Source organism: Macrobrachium rosenbergii, chromosome 41, assembly GCF_040412425.1.
Source record: "Macrobrachium rosenbergii isolate ZJJX-2024 chromosome 41, ASM4041242v1, whole genome shotgun sequence".
In the NCBI taxonomy this organism is placed as follows: Eukaryota; Metazoa; Arthropoda; class Malacostraca; order Decapoda; family Palaemonidae; genus Macrobrachium; species Macrobrachium rosenbergii.
This window is the reverse complement of record NC_089781.1, coordinates 93,097,988-93,112,987: the sequence shown is the minus strand read 5'-3', so window position 1 is coordinate 93,112,987 and position 15,000 is coordinate 93,097,988. Positions and strand designations below refer to the sequence as shown.

General features: G+C 34.0%; 1 protein-coding gene across 20 annotated transcripts in view; it reads right to left on the bottom strand.

Annotated features, from left to right (window-relative positions):
- LOC136827014 (uncharacterized) overlaps window positions 1-15,000 on the bottom strand; it is a 235,454-nt gene that overhangs the window by 81,014 nt on the left and 139,440 nt on the right. For all 20 annotated transcript variants that reach the window (XM_067084677.1, XM_067084696.1, XM_067084681.1 and 17 more), the window contains one exon: window positions 2,232-2,322. In XM_067084677.1, the coding sequence (XP_066940778.1) occupies window positions 2,232-2,322 (91 nt within the window). The remainder of the gene's footprint in view (window positions 1-2,231; window positions 2,323-15,000) is intronic.

Here is a 15,000-nt window from a genome sequence, read left to right as displayed (position 1 = left end):
AATAACGAGTCTACTAACAATTATATATCCTCACACTCCTCACTGGAACTTTAACCCACATCCCGTACAATTGTAACAACTCCAATAACTCATAACTCAAAACTTTTCCATATTTCCTAACGTTCCCTACACGACTTCAAAGCCCAAACCCACTTTCCACAACCGCCCACCATTCCCACAACTCCTACTAACCCCCACAAATTCACATATCCCTTCCACACACTTTTACACAACCACAACCATTACACATAACCACAAAACCTCTTTGCTTATCGTTTCCATCACAGCCCCATCTCCACTTTTCCGACTATAACACGTATTTTCACAACCCCATACCCTAGAACTTCTAACGCTTGCATGTTTCTCATATTCCCTTCCCCCAAACAACGCCGAGCCCACAACACTTTCAACCACAACAATAGCAATGCCCAACCCCCAAGCTTTTTACAATAGGCAAAACATTAATCTAATCACAACCTTTGAATAACGGCAACCCACACACCTTACCCTTTCTACAACATCAACCCCACACCCCAACAACCTTTCAATAACAAAAACAACCACCACATACATCCCTTCATTAACATCAACAACAACAACAACTCCACAATTTAAATAACGAAAGCAACCTACAGACACAACCCCTTGTCAAAAACAACCTTTATACCCCATCCTATCTTTCAACAACAACCTCAGAAAACTAGAACCTCAACCCCACCTCCCAACCCCAAACCCTTTCTAACAAAAACAACACGCACCACAGTACCTAACAGCTATAAAAACAACATGAACAACAACATCCCTTTCCTACAACCCGCTACAGAACAACAATCAGTAACACGCAAAGTTCTGTGCACCTCCAATGAACTCCCCGGTCGCACGCCATACTGAAAGTGATAAACAACGGCTTTTATTTATTTCTTTTATTCACAGACGCATGAAAAATATCAAGCACGGCGACTTCCGTGCGACGCTGCAGTGGGAGTTGGGGGAGGGGGGGTATTGTAGGATGTATAAGATGTATAAGTTGCTGTATGATGTAGGATTCACAAGGGAACAAGTTGCTAATATTTCTATAAAAATTTATTAGTTTTATGCATAATGTTCCTTTAGCGTTACTGCCCTTGAAATATGACGTATCATCTCTCTCTCTCTCTCTCTCTCTCTCTTTCTCTCTCTCTCTCTCAATTTGTCTGCCTGTCTGTCTCTCCCCCACTTTTTGCGTGTGTACATTCTTGAGTGTATAATTATCATATATTCAAAATAACATATCAAACCATTAACTGGATAACGATATTGTTATTATAAGCTAAAAGTATTTTCTCTAAATACATGCATACATATATATATATATATATATATATATATATATATATATATATATATATATACATATACTGTATAGTATATATATATATAGATATAGATAGATAGATAGATAATGTCATTCAGTCTCTGAATGAAAAAAAAAATAAAATATTGACTCTAAACTATTTTGTTGGACAGCATAATCATGAAAGTGATAAAAAATACACAATATTCATGAAACACGTTCGAGCAGATGTAAAGGAATATCTATGTACATTCATGTTTCTCAGAACTATGTACATAAAAATGTGTACAATAATTATCTAGAACCTTCATGAACCTCATTTTATCAAGGTTGGGAAAAATGACATTTCATTCCTGACCCCATGACAGACTGATTTATGGTTACTGAAACTGGTGTCACAAAGTCCAGGTTATTGGACGAATTTCTCAAAAATGAAAGTATACACAAGTTCGAAAGATCGGAAACTCTCTAATACAGAAAGTGTTATATCCTCATCTGAGCTCTACAGAAGAAAAGGTGCATTGAAACAGAACTTCAAAAATGTTACTGCAAATAATAAAACAGGACTTTAGTTAGTACTATGCCCTAGAACAGAAGGATCCTAAGCATATTCGTGAAGATCAAAATGAATAAAGGGGACTGCTACCTTTCTAGGGTACTTAAACTTTAAACAAACTTTTCAATAAGCAGTGTGAGTCACAGCAACGTAATGAATGCAGAATGAAGAAAAACAGATCTGCCTTCTTTCAACAAAGACTAAAATAAATAAAAGCAAACTACTACCTTTCTATAACATCTACAACTCAAAACAAACTTCTCAATAAGCAGTGAGAGTCACAGAAACGTAATAAATGCAAGAAGGACGACAAAGATCTGCCTTCTTTCAACATGGACGTACTTTTTATCGGCGTGAGATCTCCAGAGTCGGTGGCAGGGGTGAACAGGCGCTCTAGACTAATCTTCTTGTCTCCCTCCAGTCCTTGATCAGTCTGTAAATAATAGGATTAGTTAGTCAAGGACAATTTTTGGCTTTATTTCCGTAAATCATAATTTATAAATAACTCAGTATATATCAAAAAGCAATGATGAAATCGTTTGAATTTGTAGAGAATAACATTTGGCTTTCGTCACGTAATGATAAGTTATAATTTATATATGAAAAAGCAATGGTGAAATCATGTGAATTTGTAGAGAACAATATCTGGCTTTCGTCACGTAATGATAACTCATAAAATAACTCAAAATACATGAGAAAATGATGTTGAAATAATGTGCAAGATTAACGGTCTGTTGGTTAATATCTATCGGATGGCCTTGTCAGGTAAATGTACAGCTAGACAAAAACTGATTATTCAGTTTGATAGATATAATAATGATATTCGACCCCAAAATCAAATATTTTTGGTTGAATCTTTGCAGCCAAAAATTAAAACCATACTCATTTCCAATGGTTTTGATTACTGCAATGAGATACGGAAATACTATCTATATACAAATGAAAGATAAAAATAGACACAGAGGCTACGCATATACTGTATGTACGTACGCACACACACACACACACTCACACAGTGTGGGAGAGTGGACTGAATACCAGCCATCCATTTACTCAAATGCCACAAAGATAAGCAACCGATCTTTGTGCGTTTGTGTGTGAATATAGCCTGATAACTCAAGAACGTGCGAGCAGAATTCGATGAAACTCGGGTGATATATTCGGTAGGTCCTTCTTGAGATTTTAGATAATTTTGAGTCGAATTCTTCCAAAAAGTAGTCAATGGGAAGTTACAGTACACCTGTCAAGCTGCACCAAATGCCGCTCAACCATTTTGGAGTTACTTATCTTTTACACACTCAAACATTAACGATAAGGCACAAAGCAAGTCAGACAGACTGACAGGCAGATCTCATTAGCGAAGATGATTAGGTATACAGAGAGAGAGAGAGAGAGAGAGAGAGAGAGAGAGAGAGAGAGAGAAGAGCTAACATCGTATGCCAGTGGCACAAGGACGCCTGTAAAGACTATATTTAATTCAGCTGATGATGCAACGCTTATTCTTCTTAATGTATTATTAGAAATGATGATGATGATGATGATGATGTGTAAATTGCAGCAGATATTGCAACGTGTCACCGACATCCTCTTGGCGCTCCTCTCTCTCTCTCTCTCTCTCTCTCTCTCTCTCTCTCTCTCTCTCTCTCTCTGCTTCTTTCGCCGAAGTATTTCTTTCCTAGTCATGTTCTCTCATGCATAATTAGTTTATATTTTTTTAAAATTCTTCTCTCTCTCTCTCTCTCTCTCTCTCTCTCTTCTAATTTATATTTCCATAATATTTCTCTTCTACCTATGCTCTTCCACACATTATCACTTAATTTCCTGAACACCCACTGGCCTCCCCCTTCTCTCTCTCTCTCTCTCTCTCTCTCTCTCTCTCTCTCTCTCTCTCTCCATACACTCGAGTACAATTTTTGATATTACTGAATGAAAGTGATACAGTTTATTGATTTGATTTCATCTACTTAAATAGTCATCTGTTTTGTTAGAATCAGCTAAGTTTCCCTTCTTTATGCACTAGTTTTAGTTTTCCTTAAACATAAAACACAAATTTGACCACGATTTTGTTTATTTTCTGTTGTTAGGTATATTAGTATTTCAACGAAAATGTAATAAGATTATAACTACTTTCAATAGTGCTACAGCTAATAATTAATAATAATTAATAATAATAATAATAATAATAATAATAATAATAATAATAATAACAATAACAATAATAATAATAATAATAATAATAATAATTTTTGCATGCTGCCAGTTTGTGTATTTCGCCACTATTATCAACCAAATATTAAAATCTTGAAAACTGTTTTTATAAAATTCAAGTGTTGCCATCAGACAAAAAACAAACACGGAGGTATTAAGCAAATATACAAAATCAAACAATCATTCAACACAAAAGCACCCTTCCAAGAATTAACATGTCATTGTATGTAAGTAAAATATAAGCATAAACATTCGCTTAATATATATATATATATATATAAATATATATATATATAATATATATATAATATATATATATATATATATATATATATATATATATATATATATATATATATATATATATATAATGCACACATGCAAAGCTGACTTAGCCCTCTTCTCTATAAGCAATAAATCTCTTGCTTTCGCTGAAAGCAGTTATTTTTCCACGCTTGTAACTCTCAAGGTCTTGCGCCGGGAGTGCATATCTCTCTCTCTCTCTCTCTCTCTCTCTCTCTCTCTCTCTCTCTCTCTCTCTCTCTCTCTTCTCTCTTGAAGTTTTCTTTCCATTTTTATTACTATTTCTTTATATATTTTTATTATATATCCTTTCCTTTATATATATATATATATATATATATATATATATATATATATATATATATATATATATATATATCGAAGATTTCTTTTATCATATTCTTCAAGCCTCTCTCTCTCTTGTTTATTTTGTTGAAGAATGTCTTTCTTTTTATTACTCTCTCTTTCTCTTTATGTATCTTTCAAGCATTTATTCTATCTTTTCTTCCACTCTCTCTCTCAAGTCTCTATAATATTACCATTCCACATATGCTCTTCCACATTATTGCTCTTATTATTGTAACTGAAAACCACTCAGCCCTACTCTCTCTCTCTCTCTCTCTCTCTCTCTCTCTCTCTCTCTCTCTCTCTCTCTCCATAATATTTTTCTTCTACCTATGCTCTTCCACAATATTATTGCTATTATCTAAACTGGTAACAGCTTGGCCTCTCTCTCTCTCTCTCTCTCTCTCTCTCTCTCTCTCCATACTATCTCTCCTCCACCTATACTTTTCCACATTATTACTGTTCTAACTGATAACAGCTCGGTCCTCCTCTCTCTCTCTCTCTCTCTCTCTCTCTCTCTCTCTCTCTCTCCAAGACCGCAGACGTTCAGTGCCATAATTCATCCGCCCGACCAACATACCGATGCCAAGGATGAAGGCAATATCGCTTCATTTATCTACAAACGTCAGAGAACGCGTCTCGTACGGGATCAAAACACGTGACGGACGAGAACCTCGGGTCTCGTATGGTACGAGTTCGGAAGATCTCTTATCTCCGTACGAGGTTATAAGTCGTTATTCGCGAAGTCTTTCAATATTTCGGAGATTGCGCTGTTTCGACGTCGACGGCGGTTTTTCACTTTTTTTCTTTTTTTTATCTTTTACTATCGCGAGTTAAATTATCGTATGCATTTCTGATTCGATCTGATCTGGGTTTGTAAAGCTTCGTTGTTGGCTCGCTCTCTCTCTGTTTCAAAAGTATACCCGAAAAAAATCCTTTTAGGAATTATAATTCTCCTCTCTCTCTCTCTCTCTCTCTCTCTCTCTCTCTCTCTCTCTCTCTCTCTCTCTCTCATACATAAACAAACAAAATTCAATTTGAAGTTTTAAGCCTCTCTCTCTCTCTCTCTCTCTCTCTCTCTCTCTCTCTCTCTCTCTCTCTCTCTCTCTCTCTCTCTCTCTTACTTCAGAAATATACCAGAACAAAATTCTGCTGGGAATAATTATTTCCCTCTCTCTCTCTCTCTTTCCTTTTCTCTCTCGTTCTCTACTTCAGAAATATACCGGAACAAAATCCTGTAAGGAATTATAATTCTCTCTCCCTCTCTTTCCTTTTCTCTCTCGCTTTCTCTACTTCAGAAATATACCGGAACAAAATTCTATTAGGAATTATAATTCTCTCTCTCCTTCAGAAATATACCGGAACAAAATTCTATTAGGAATTATAATTCTCCTCTCTCTCTCTCTCTCTCTCTCTCTCTCTCTCTCTCTCTCTCTCTCTCTCTCTCTCATCCATCCCTTGACACTAATAGATATTATTATTCTTAATAATTTGTAAAAACTAACCCAAAAGAACTTTTAGAGACGAAAGGTACCGAAAACTTTTAACGCCATCTCCAAAGTATTATTCCTTGGGAAAGGGAAATGTTTACAAACATTCACGACCAATTCACCGATGTTTGAACCTTGGTGTGAATGTTATTTCCGCCCTTGTGTCTATTTTCAGTTTCTTGTTTTCTTTGAAGGGATGTGTTTTTATGGTCAATATCATGAAATACTTTTTTTGAGAGAGAGAGAGAGAGAGAGAGAGAGAGAGAGAGAGAGAGAGAGAGAGAGAGAGAGAGAGAGAGAGAGAGTTTCACGCGCATGATAAGAGCGGATTTGATGTGAGTGCCGATTTGTATGAGAGAGAGAGAGAGAGAGAGAGAGAGAGAGAGAGAGAGAGAGAGAGAGAGAGAGAGAGAGAGAGAGAGAGTTTCACGCGTATGATAAGAGCGGATTTGATATGAGGTGCCGATTTGTAAGAGAGAGAGAGAGAGAGAGAGAGAGAGAGAGAGAGAGAGATTCAGATTCACACGTATAAGAGCGGATTTGATATGAGGTGCCGATTTGAATAGAATAGAGAGAGAGAGAGAGAGAGAGAGAGAGAGAGAGAGAGAGAGAGAGAGAGAGAGAGAGAGAGACTGTTATGTGCTTGGGTGTGTCCTCTCTCGTTTACCCTACTATAAAAAATTCGAGGTTCCGGTATAAGTGTATGTGATACACCAAGTTGAACGTGGTTTAATTTACATGCTATATCTGAAGAGTATGTAATTACACGTAGACGTCTGTTCCACAGTAATACAAGATTGTAACGGAACATTGGACTTGTGATTCTCTCTCTCTCTCTCTCTCTCTCTCTCTCTCTCTCTCTTCATCTAAAGTATATATACACATACACATACAGTATATACTGATACATATTCTTATATAGTATATATATACATACACATACAGTATATACTGATACATATTCATATATATATATAAAAATTAATGGGTACATACATATTTATTGATTTATATATATAAAAATATATATCAATATATGTGTATGTATGTATGCATTTGTGTGTGTGCGTGTGTGTGATAACCACTACAACGATTAACGACTTGATTCCAGACATATTCTGATGCAAAAGAACGTCAGAATTTTTATGTAAACAACATATATAATTAAATACTGTATATAAACTACAAACACTGTTGTTAAGCTTCACCAGATGTAAATAAATCACAATTTAGCCTGAGCAAAGTGTTTTTCTCCACTACAAAATAAAACCAAAGAATTACAAATAAATAAATAAACAAAATAATACATTTTTAACGGGCACCTCACTCCATGTTCGTTAAACTTACCTTTGTTAAGTTCAACAACAACTTCTTCGGATGATTTATACAAACATTCGCCAAAAATTATCTATTATGCAACAAAGGAGTCTATTACACTTATTTCTTGAATATTTTTCTTCAATTCACAAATGAAAATTCTTTTCCGAAATTAAGTGCAATTTTTGTCGTGTTATAAGACTTGTGTAGACAGATGAATAAAAGAACAACTGTTTTTTAAGATACTGACCATATATAAGATTTTATGAACGACACACACACAGACAGAGAGAGAGAGAGAGAGAGAGAGAGAGAGAGAGAGAGAGAGAGAGAGAGAGAGAGAGAGAGAGCTATTATTTGTCAATGTTAGAATGAGTGGGGGGGCAACTGATTTGAAGGTATTGACAATAAGTAAGATGTTATGAGAGAGAGAGAGAGAGAGTTATTATTTGTCAATGTCAGAATGGGTGGGAGCAACTGGTTTGAAGGTTTTGACCATGAATAAGATTTTATGAGAGAGAGAGAGAGAGAGTCTCTTCTAAAAGGGGAAGAAATGATAAATATGTGACATCATGCAGCCTAATGTCTACAATGCTCATGTAGCCTTGAAATCTTGCATTTGCAGTTGGAAATACTTACATACTTACGTACTGTAATTTCAGCTTTGGTAAATATTTTGATAGTTAACACTTCCTTGTGTAAGAAACTGAGCGAAGTTATTCTCTCTCTCTCTCTCTCTCTCTCTCTCTTGTAGTCTTACATAGGATCCAAATTTTCAAAACATTCGTTCTCAGTAGAAGATTCTCTCTCTCTCTCTTTCTCTCTCTCTCTCTCTCTCTCTCTCTCTCTCATAAAATCTTATGTATTGCCAATAACTTCAAAACTGTTGCGCTCACTCTTTCTTACACTGACATATAATAGCTCTCTCTCTCTCTCTCTCTCTCTCTCTCTCTCTCTCTCTCTCTCTCTCTCTCTCTCTCTCGTAAATTTTTTTTATATAGTCAATATCTTCAAAACAGTTGCTCTCACTCTTGCTTGCATTGACATATAATAGCTCCATTATCTCTCTCTCTCTCTCTCTCTCTCTCTCTCTCTCTCTCTCTCACATACATAAATAAAACTCTTACATATTATCTTTAAAACACCTGTTCTTACTCTTTCTAACACTGACAAATAACTTTTCCCCCCCTCTCTCTCTCTCTCTCTCTCTCTCTCTCTTGGGAGGAATTAAATCAACTCATTAAGTGAGATGGTATGACGGTGACCTTCCCCTACCCTCCCCCTCCCCTCCCCCGCCACCTATCCCCCTCCCCTCCAGCCATCTCTACGAGAACTAAAAAATCATGAAAGAGAATTTATTAATAGTCACATCCGGAAATCATCGCTTTCTTTGCTGGCGCTTTTAACTCGTGTACAGCAAAGACTGAAGCATCATTTACCATCACATGTATGTATTTGTTAATATGTATGTATGTATGTATGTATGTATGTATGTATGTATGTATGTATGTATGTATATACATACATAGTGTAGGTGTGCCTATGTGTACGCGTGTGTGTGTGTATATGTGTATGGTTTATTTTGGGCGTGCACGTACAAGTTCGATGTTGGAACCCTGCCCCTATGCATGTTTATTTCGGTAACTGGCCCGTGTCAGCTGTCACTTTCACTAAAATGAGATAAACTGAATAAAAAGCAAATTCCTGTGATGACTGAAATGTATAAAATATAAAACAAAAAAATAAATATGAAAAAAATGTAAAAAATATATATATATATATATATATATATATATATATATATATATATATATATATATATAAGCATAAATTTAAATAAAAATAGTTAATTATATAAATTATGTATATAACAAAAATACCTATAATAATAATAATAATAATAATAATAGCACACGATATTTTTCTTGAATATTTATCAATTGTAATCTTGAAAACAGATATTTTTAATGGTTCAAATCATTCTCGAAATACAAAAATTTATAAATATCAACATAAGTTTGCATAAAAAATAAATTCAAATATAAAACTTATATATGTAACAAAAATACATATAATAATAATAATAATTACGCGATATAATTCTTGAATAATTATCACTGGAAACGCTGAAAACAAATATTTACCAAGAGTTAAAATCACTCTTCAAGGGATATGACAAAGCATGTCGTAATTTCTAAGCAATAAAGTGGCAATTCACTACTTGACAAAAGTGCTTTATGATATGCAAATACTTGTATATAGGTCAGCGACAGAAATTTCGTATTTAATCTGATGACAAACTTGGATATTGTCACCAAATATCATGACTAAACCTTTTTCGAAAATTATGAAGATATACTTTGTCACAGATTTCAAACATGAATTACATCATGAATTAAAAACTTTGTCATTAATTATTAAGATAAACTTTGTCATAATCTATAAAGACTAACTTTATCATAATTTCATAATTTTTCTTAAATTATATAGATTAACATTGTCATAGATTATAAAGATAAACTTTGTCACGAGTTAAAAACTTTGTCAATTAAATTATAAAGATAAACTTCGTCACGAATCAAAAACTTTATCGTAAATTATAGATTAATTTTGTCATAAATTATAAAGATTAACTTTATCACATATTATAAACATAAACGTTGTCACGAATTAAAAACTTTAACGGAAATTATAGATTGTTTTTGTCATAAATTATAAAGATTAACTTTGTCACACATTATATTGATAAACGTTGTCACGAGTTAAAAACTTTGTCATAACTTATAAAGATAAACTCTGTCACGAATTAAAACTTTATCGTAAATTATAAAGATTATTTTTTGTCATATATTATAAAGATAAACTTTGTCAGGAGTTAAAAAATTTCTCATAAATTATAAAGATTACCTTTGTCACAAATTATAGAGATCAGCCTTGTCAAAAAATTATATATATAAACATCGTCACAAACACATGAACATAAACTTTGCCACAAATTATAAAGTTTACCTTTGCCACAAATCCTTTCATTAAATCTCCATAAAAATAAATTCGAATGAAATGTAAGTCATGAATATTGTGAGAAAGTGAACCTTTACAATAAACATGGTAAAGGAATTGCTTTTTAATACGTACTCTGTAAAATAATTATTTACCGGTTTTAGTTTTCATTAGAAGAAGACTATTGTGCCGGCTTTGTCTGTCCGTCCGCACTTTTTCTGTCCGCCCTCGGATCTTAGAAACCGCTGAGGCTAGGGGGCTGCAAATTAGTATGTTGATCACCCACCCTCCAGTCATCAAACATACCAAATTGCAGCCCTCTAGCCTCAGTAGTTTTCATTTTATTTAAGGTTAAAATTAGCCAAAATCGTGCTTCTTTCAACGATAAGCCACCACCGGGCAGTGGTTAAAGTTTCACGGGCCGCGGCTCATACAGCATTATACCGAGACCACCGAAAGATAGATCTAGTTCCAGTGGCCTTGATTATACGATGTAGGTCTATACAGAAAACTCGATTGAGCCAAAAAACTTCGGCGCATTTTTTACTTGTGTTTTTTTTTTTTTTTTTTTAGAATTTCATGACTTTTTACCCTAACTGACCTTCTTGCTCTGAACGACGCGAGACTTTGATCATTTCAAAGGTCCTGTTATATGAAAATACATTTTTTAAGGCTATATATTCTTTACAAATCTCTATAGATGGAAAATGGTCGATTCTTCAGCGGCCAAACCTATTAGACAATAAGACTAACACCTTTTTAAATATATAAACAAGTAAAAAATGCGTCGAAGTTTCTTCGGAGCAATCGAGTTTTCTGTACAGTCGCTACAGCGGATAATTACGATAGAATGCTGTATGAGCCGCGGCCCATGAAACTTGAACCACGGCCCGGTGCTGGCCTATCCTATACCGTTGCCAGAAGCACGATTATGGCTAAATTTAACCTGAAATAAAATAAAAGCTACCGAGGCTAGAGAGCTGCAATTTGGTATGTTTGATGGTTGGAGGGTGGATGATCAACATATCAATTTGCAGCCCTCTAGCCTCAGTAGTTTTTAAGATCTGAGGGCGGACAGAAAAAAGTGCGGACAGAATAAAGTGAGGACGGACAGACAAAGCCGGCACAATAGTTTTCCATTATAGAAAACTAAGAAGGAAACAGACCTAAATCATCGCTTTCTATTACTTAGACCTACACAAAACCAAAGCGACTCTGTAACAGAATACGTCGCTATTTATACAATCGGTTACTAAGAATACATCACAAATCCTCTTCTTCAAATCCACTTGATAAACAGACGCAACTCTTACCCTTCCCATTGTTGACTTCTCAAAAGAATAGTTTACAACTCTGTTATCATTTCGCCTCTTGTGAATGGATTCTCCTCCATTTCTTTGTTGTTCCTCGAACGAAAAGCTCTCTTAATCTGTTTATCTGCTTAAGGAAGACACTCAATTCTTTTTTGTAACATTTTCCACAAGCGAATAACTTCCCTGGCTTTTAGGAAGACTGCCAACAACAGCGCTGCTGCAAAATTAGCGCCTTTTATAAAGCTATTTTTTTCTTTTCCTTCTTCTTCTTCTTCTTCTTCTTCTCCCCAGTGACGTCACTTATATCTGATCGCTTCTGAGAACTCTTATCTAACTTTATGTTGTCTATTTTTACTTTTTTTTGTGGTTCCAAACTTCATCACATTTGTAAAATCTGTTATTCTTTTGGTTTTTTACATTGATTTTGTTAATATAATAGACCTTTTTAAGTACAGATGCTCTTTACATGTGGCTTACTACACTAAGCAGGTTGTTATTGCATATTGTAATATGTATTCTGTACGCCATAGTGGGTCTAGTGCCTCTACTGTATAATTTTTGTATGCAGAAGAATAAAATCTATCTATCTATCTGTCTATCAATCAATCTATCTATCTACAAACAGTGCCTTTCTCTCCACGATGTTTCATAACGTTTCATAATGTCTCGTGCAAAAGTATTCCTCTCTGCAAGAAGCATATGAAGTTCTGGGAATAAATTATAAACCCCGTTAGTAAATCGGCTACATCTGATACTATATGCAGTTACGTAGTTGCCATATACAACTATTTAAACGTCTTTAATTATGCAAGATTTTATTAGTATCTCTGGTGACGTCATTTGAATCTAATCCAAGGTCCACTACTTCGTGTCGTTAACTATTCTCCGAAATGCAAGTCAGGTAATTGATTCTTTCTGCCAAGCTTCGGAATTCTATCGCAACTTCCGTTTTCCCTGTGCTGTGTAATTTCTTATCTTTTTTCGCCTCAGCAAAAACTCAAGATATAATCTCCTTGTGGTCTATGCAAATTGATTTACATTTTACAGATTAAATGAACCGACAAAGTCTTTTATTTCATATTAGAATGATTATTCATGATCAACCAAAAGTACTGGTACAGTCACTCAAAAATGTCTTGCAACCTGTTCCAGAAGTTTTCGCTCACCCAACAATATTTTTTTCGTTTTATATATACAAGGAAATGTGCTTTTCTCTTTCGATTTTGGTTATTAATCATACGGTTGACAATATGGAAAAGAATGGTGAGTTAAAAATCCGTCTCACGAAAAATAACGAAACATTTTGAAAAATTTCGCTCATGATGGTAGGGTAAAACAGTCAAATAAAAAACTATAATTAGTTATCCATTCAATCCTTATGGGAATCAATTTAGAGACTTTCTTCTTCGTGGATAAATAACCCAATGGAAAAGTATAGGGAGAAAATCAGGTAACACCCAATGGATACTGAGTGGCAAAGAGAGAGAGAGAGAGAGAGAGAGAGAGAGAGAGAGAGAAATGAATGAATAAAGGAATTATAATAATGATGAAGAGAGAAATAAAGGAATTATAGTAGTGATAGAGAGGAAATAAAAAAGCCGGTTTAAGGGAAACGGGAGGTATACATAATTTCTCTAAGGCACCGATCATGTCTGTGCTTGTTTCATGCGCTGACGACGGAGTTGCCAAATAGCGCCAGATGTCACTATTATAAGCTGTTATCCGAAAACTTCGGAAGTATGTTGCAAAACATTCTTGAGTGACTGTACCTAAGACGATGTTTTCTTCGTCCTGAGAAAGAAGTTGATAGAAACTATAAATCTTGTCAACAAAAACGAGGGGAACGATCATCCGTTCGTTCCCTCTCAAGACGGAAACGGATTACGAAATGAATGTAGCCGAAATATTTACATTCTATCAAAAGTCGTAATGTATGTTGAGACCAAATGAAAACATTCTTAAAAATAGGTGCACTGTCACTTTACAATAAAGGAAAAAAGATTTTTACTTCTAATTATTTGTATGAACATTAAATTCAATTCGCTATGTATATATTGTATTCCAAAAAAAAGTAAATAGCTACAATAAGTAAATAATATGCTGAAACTAAATTCAGCTCATTACAATCTTTTGAGATTCTTTTCGTTAAGGCACAACAAGAATTTCACCTCAAGATACTTTTCCCTATATCCATTACTCATTAAAACTCTCAATATTTTTATATTCACAAAGTTGACACATGTCCACCACGCAAATTAATTTGGGTTGTGAAGTAGATCACTATAAAAAAAACATGAAGTTATTACTGGCGTCATGATTTAATGTCACTCTTTAACCAGAAAATGATTTATTTCTAATAAAAAAGTCATTAAAATTTTTTTATAGTGTCGAACTCTGTAGAGTCTTAGAAAAAGAAAAACTGATTTCCCAGATACTCATCACATATAACCTACCATCAATTTATAGTAAGATAATGATGCATTTCAATAACAACATAATTTCAAATATAATTCAAACTCTGTCTTAACAATTTTAGATAAATTTTCTCTTTTTCATCAGATACAATCTACCATCAATCTAAAGTCAGATAATGAAGCATTTCTATAATAAAATCATTTCACATGCATATAAACTCTTGCCAAAAATGTTTTCGACATTGCACAGTTTCTGACACGAACATTAAACTATAAATCTTGGAAAACAAAAGACAAATTTCCTATTTTGCATCATATATAATCTACCATTAATTTAGAGTTACATAATGACGCATTTCTATAAAAAAAACTTTAAATTAAATATAAACTCTTGCCAAAAATATTTAAAACATTGTCCAATTTCTAACACGAACATTAATCTTTAAGTCTTAGAAAACGAAAGATATACTTCTTAATTTTCTTTACATTTAATTTAGCATCAATTTTTGGTCAGAATAGAAATTTCAAATAGAATATAAACTCTTGCTAAAAACATTTTAGATTGAGTCTAATTTCTAACACGAACATTATTAATCTGTCAGTCTTGTGAAACAAAATATATATTTTCCAGATAGTCTTCAGATATAATCCACCATAAATTATAGTAAGAAAATGATGTATTTCCATAAAGATAAATAATCACAAATAGAGCATAAACTCT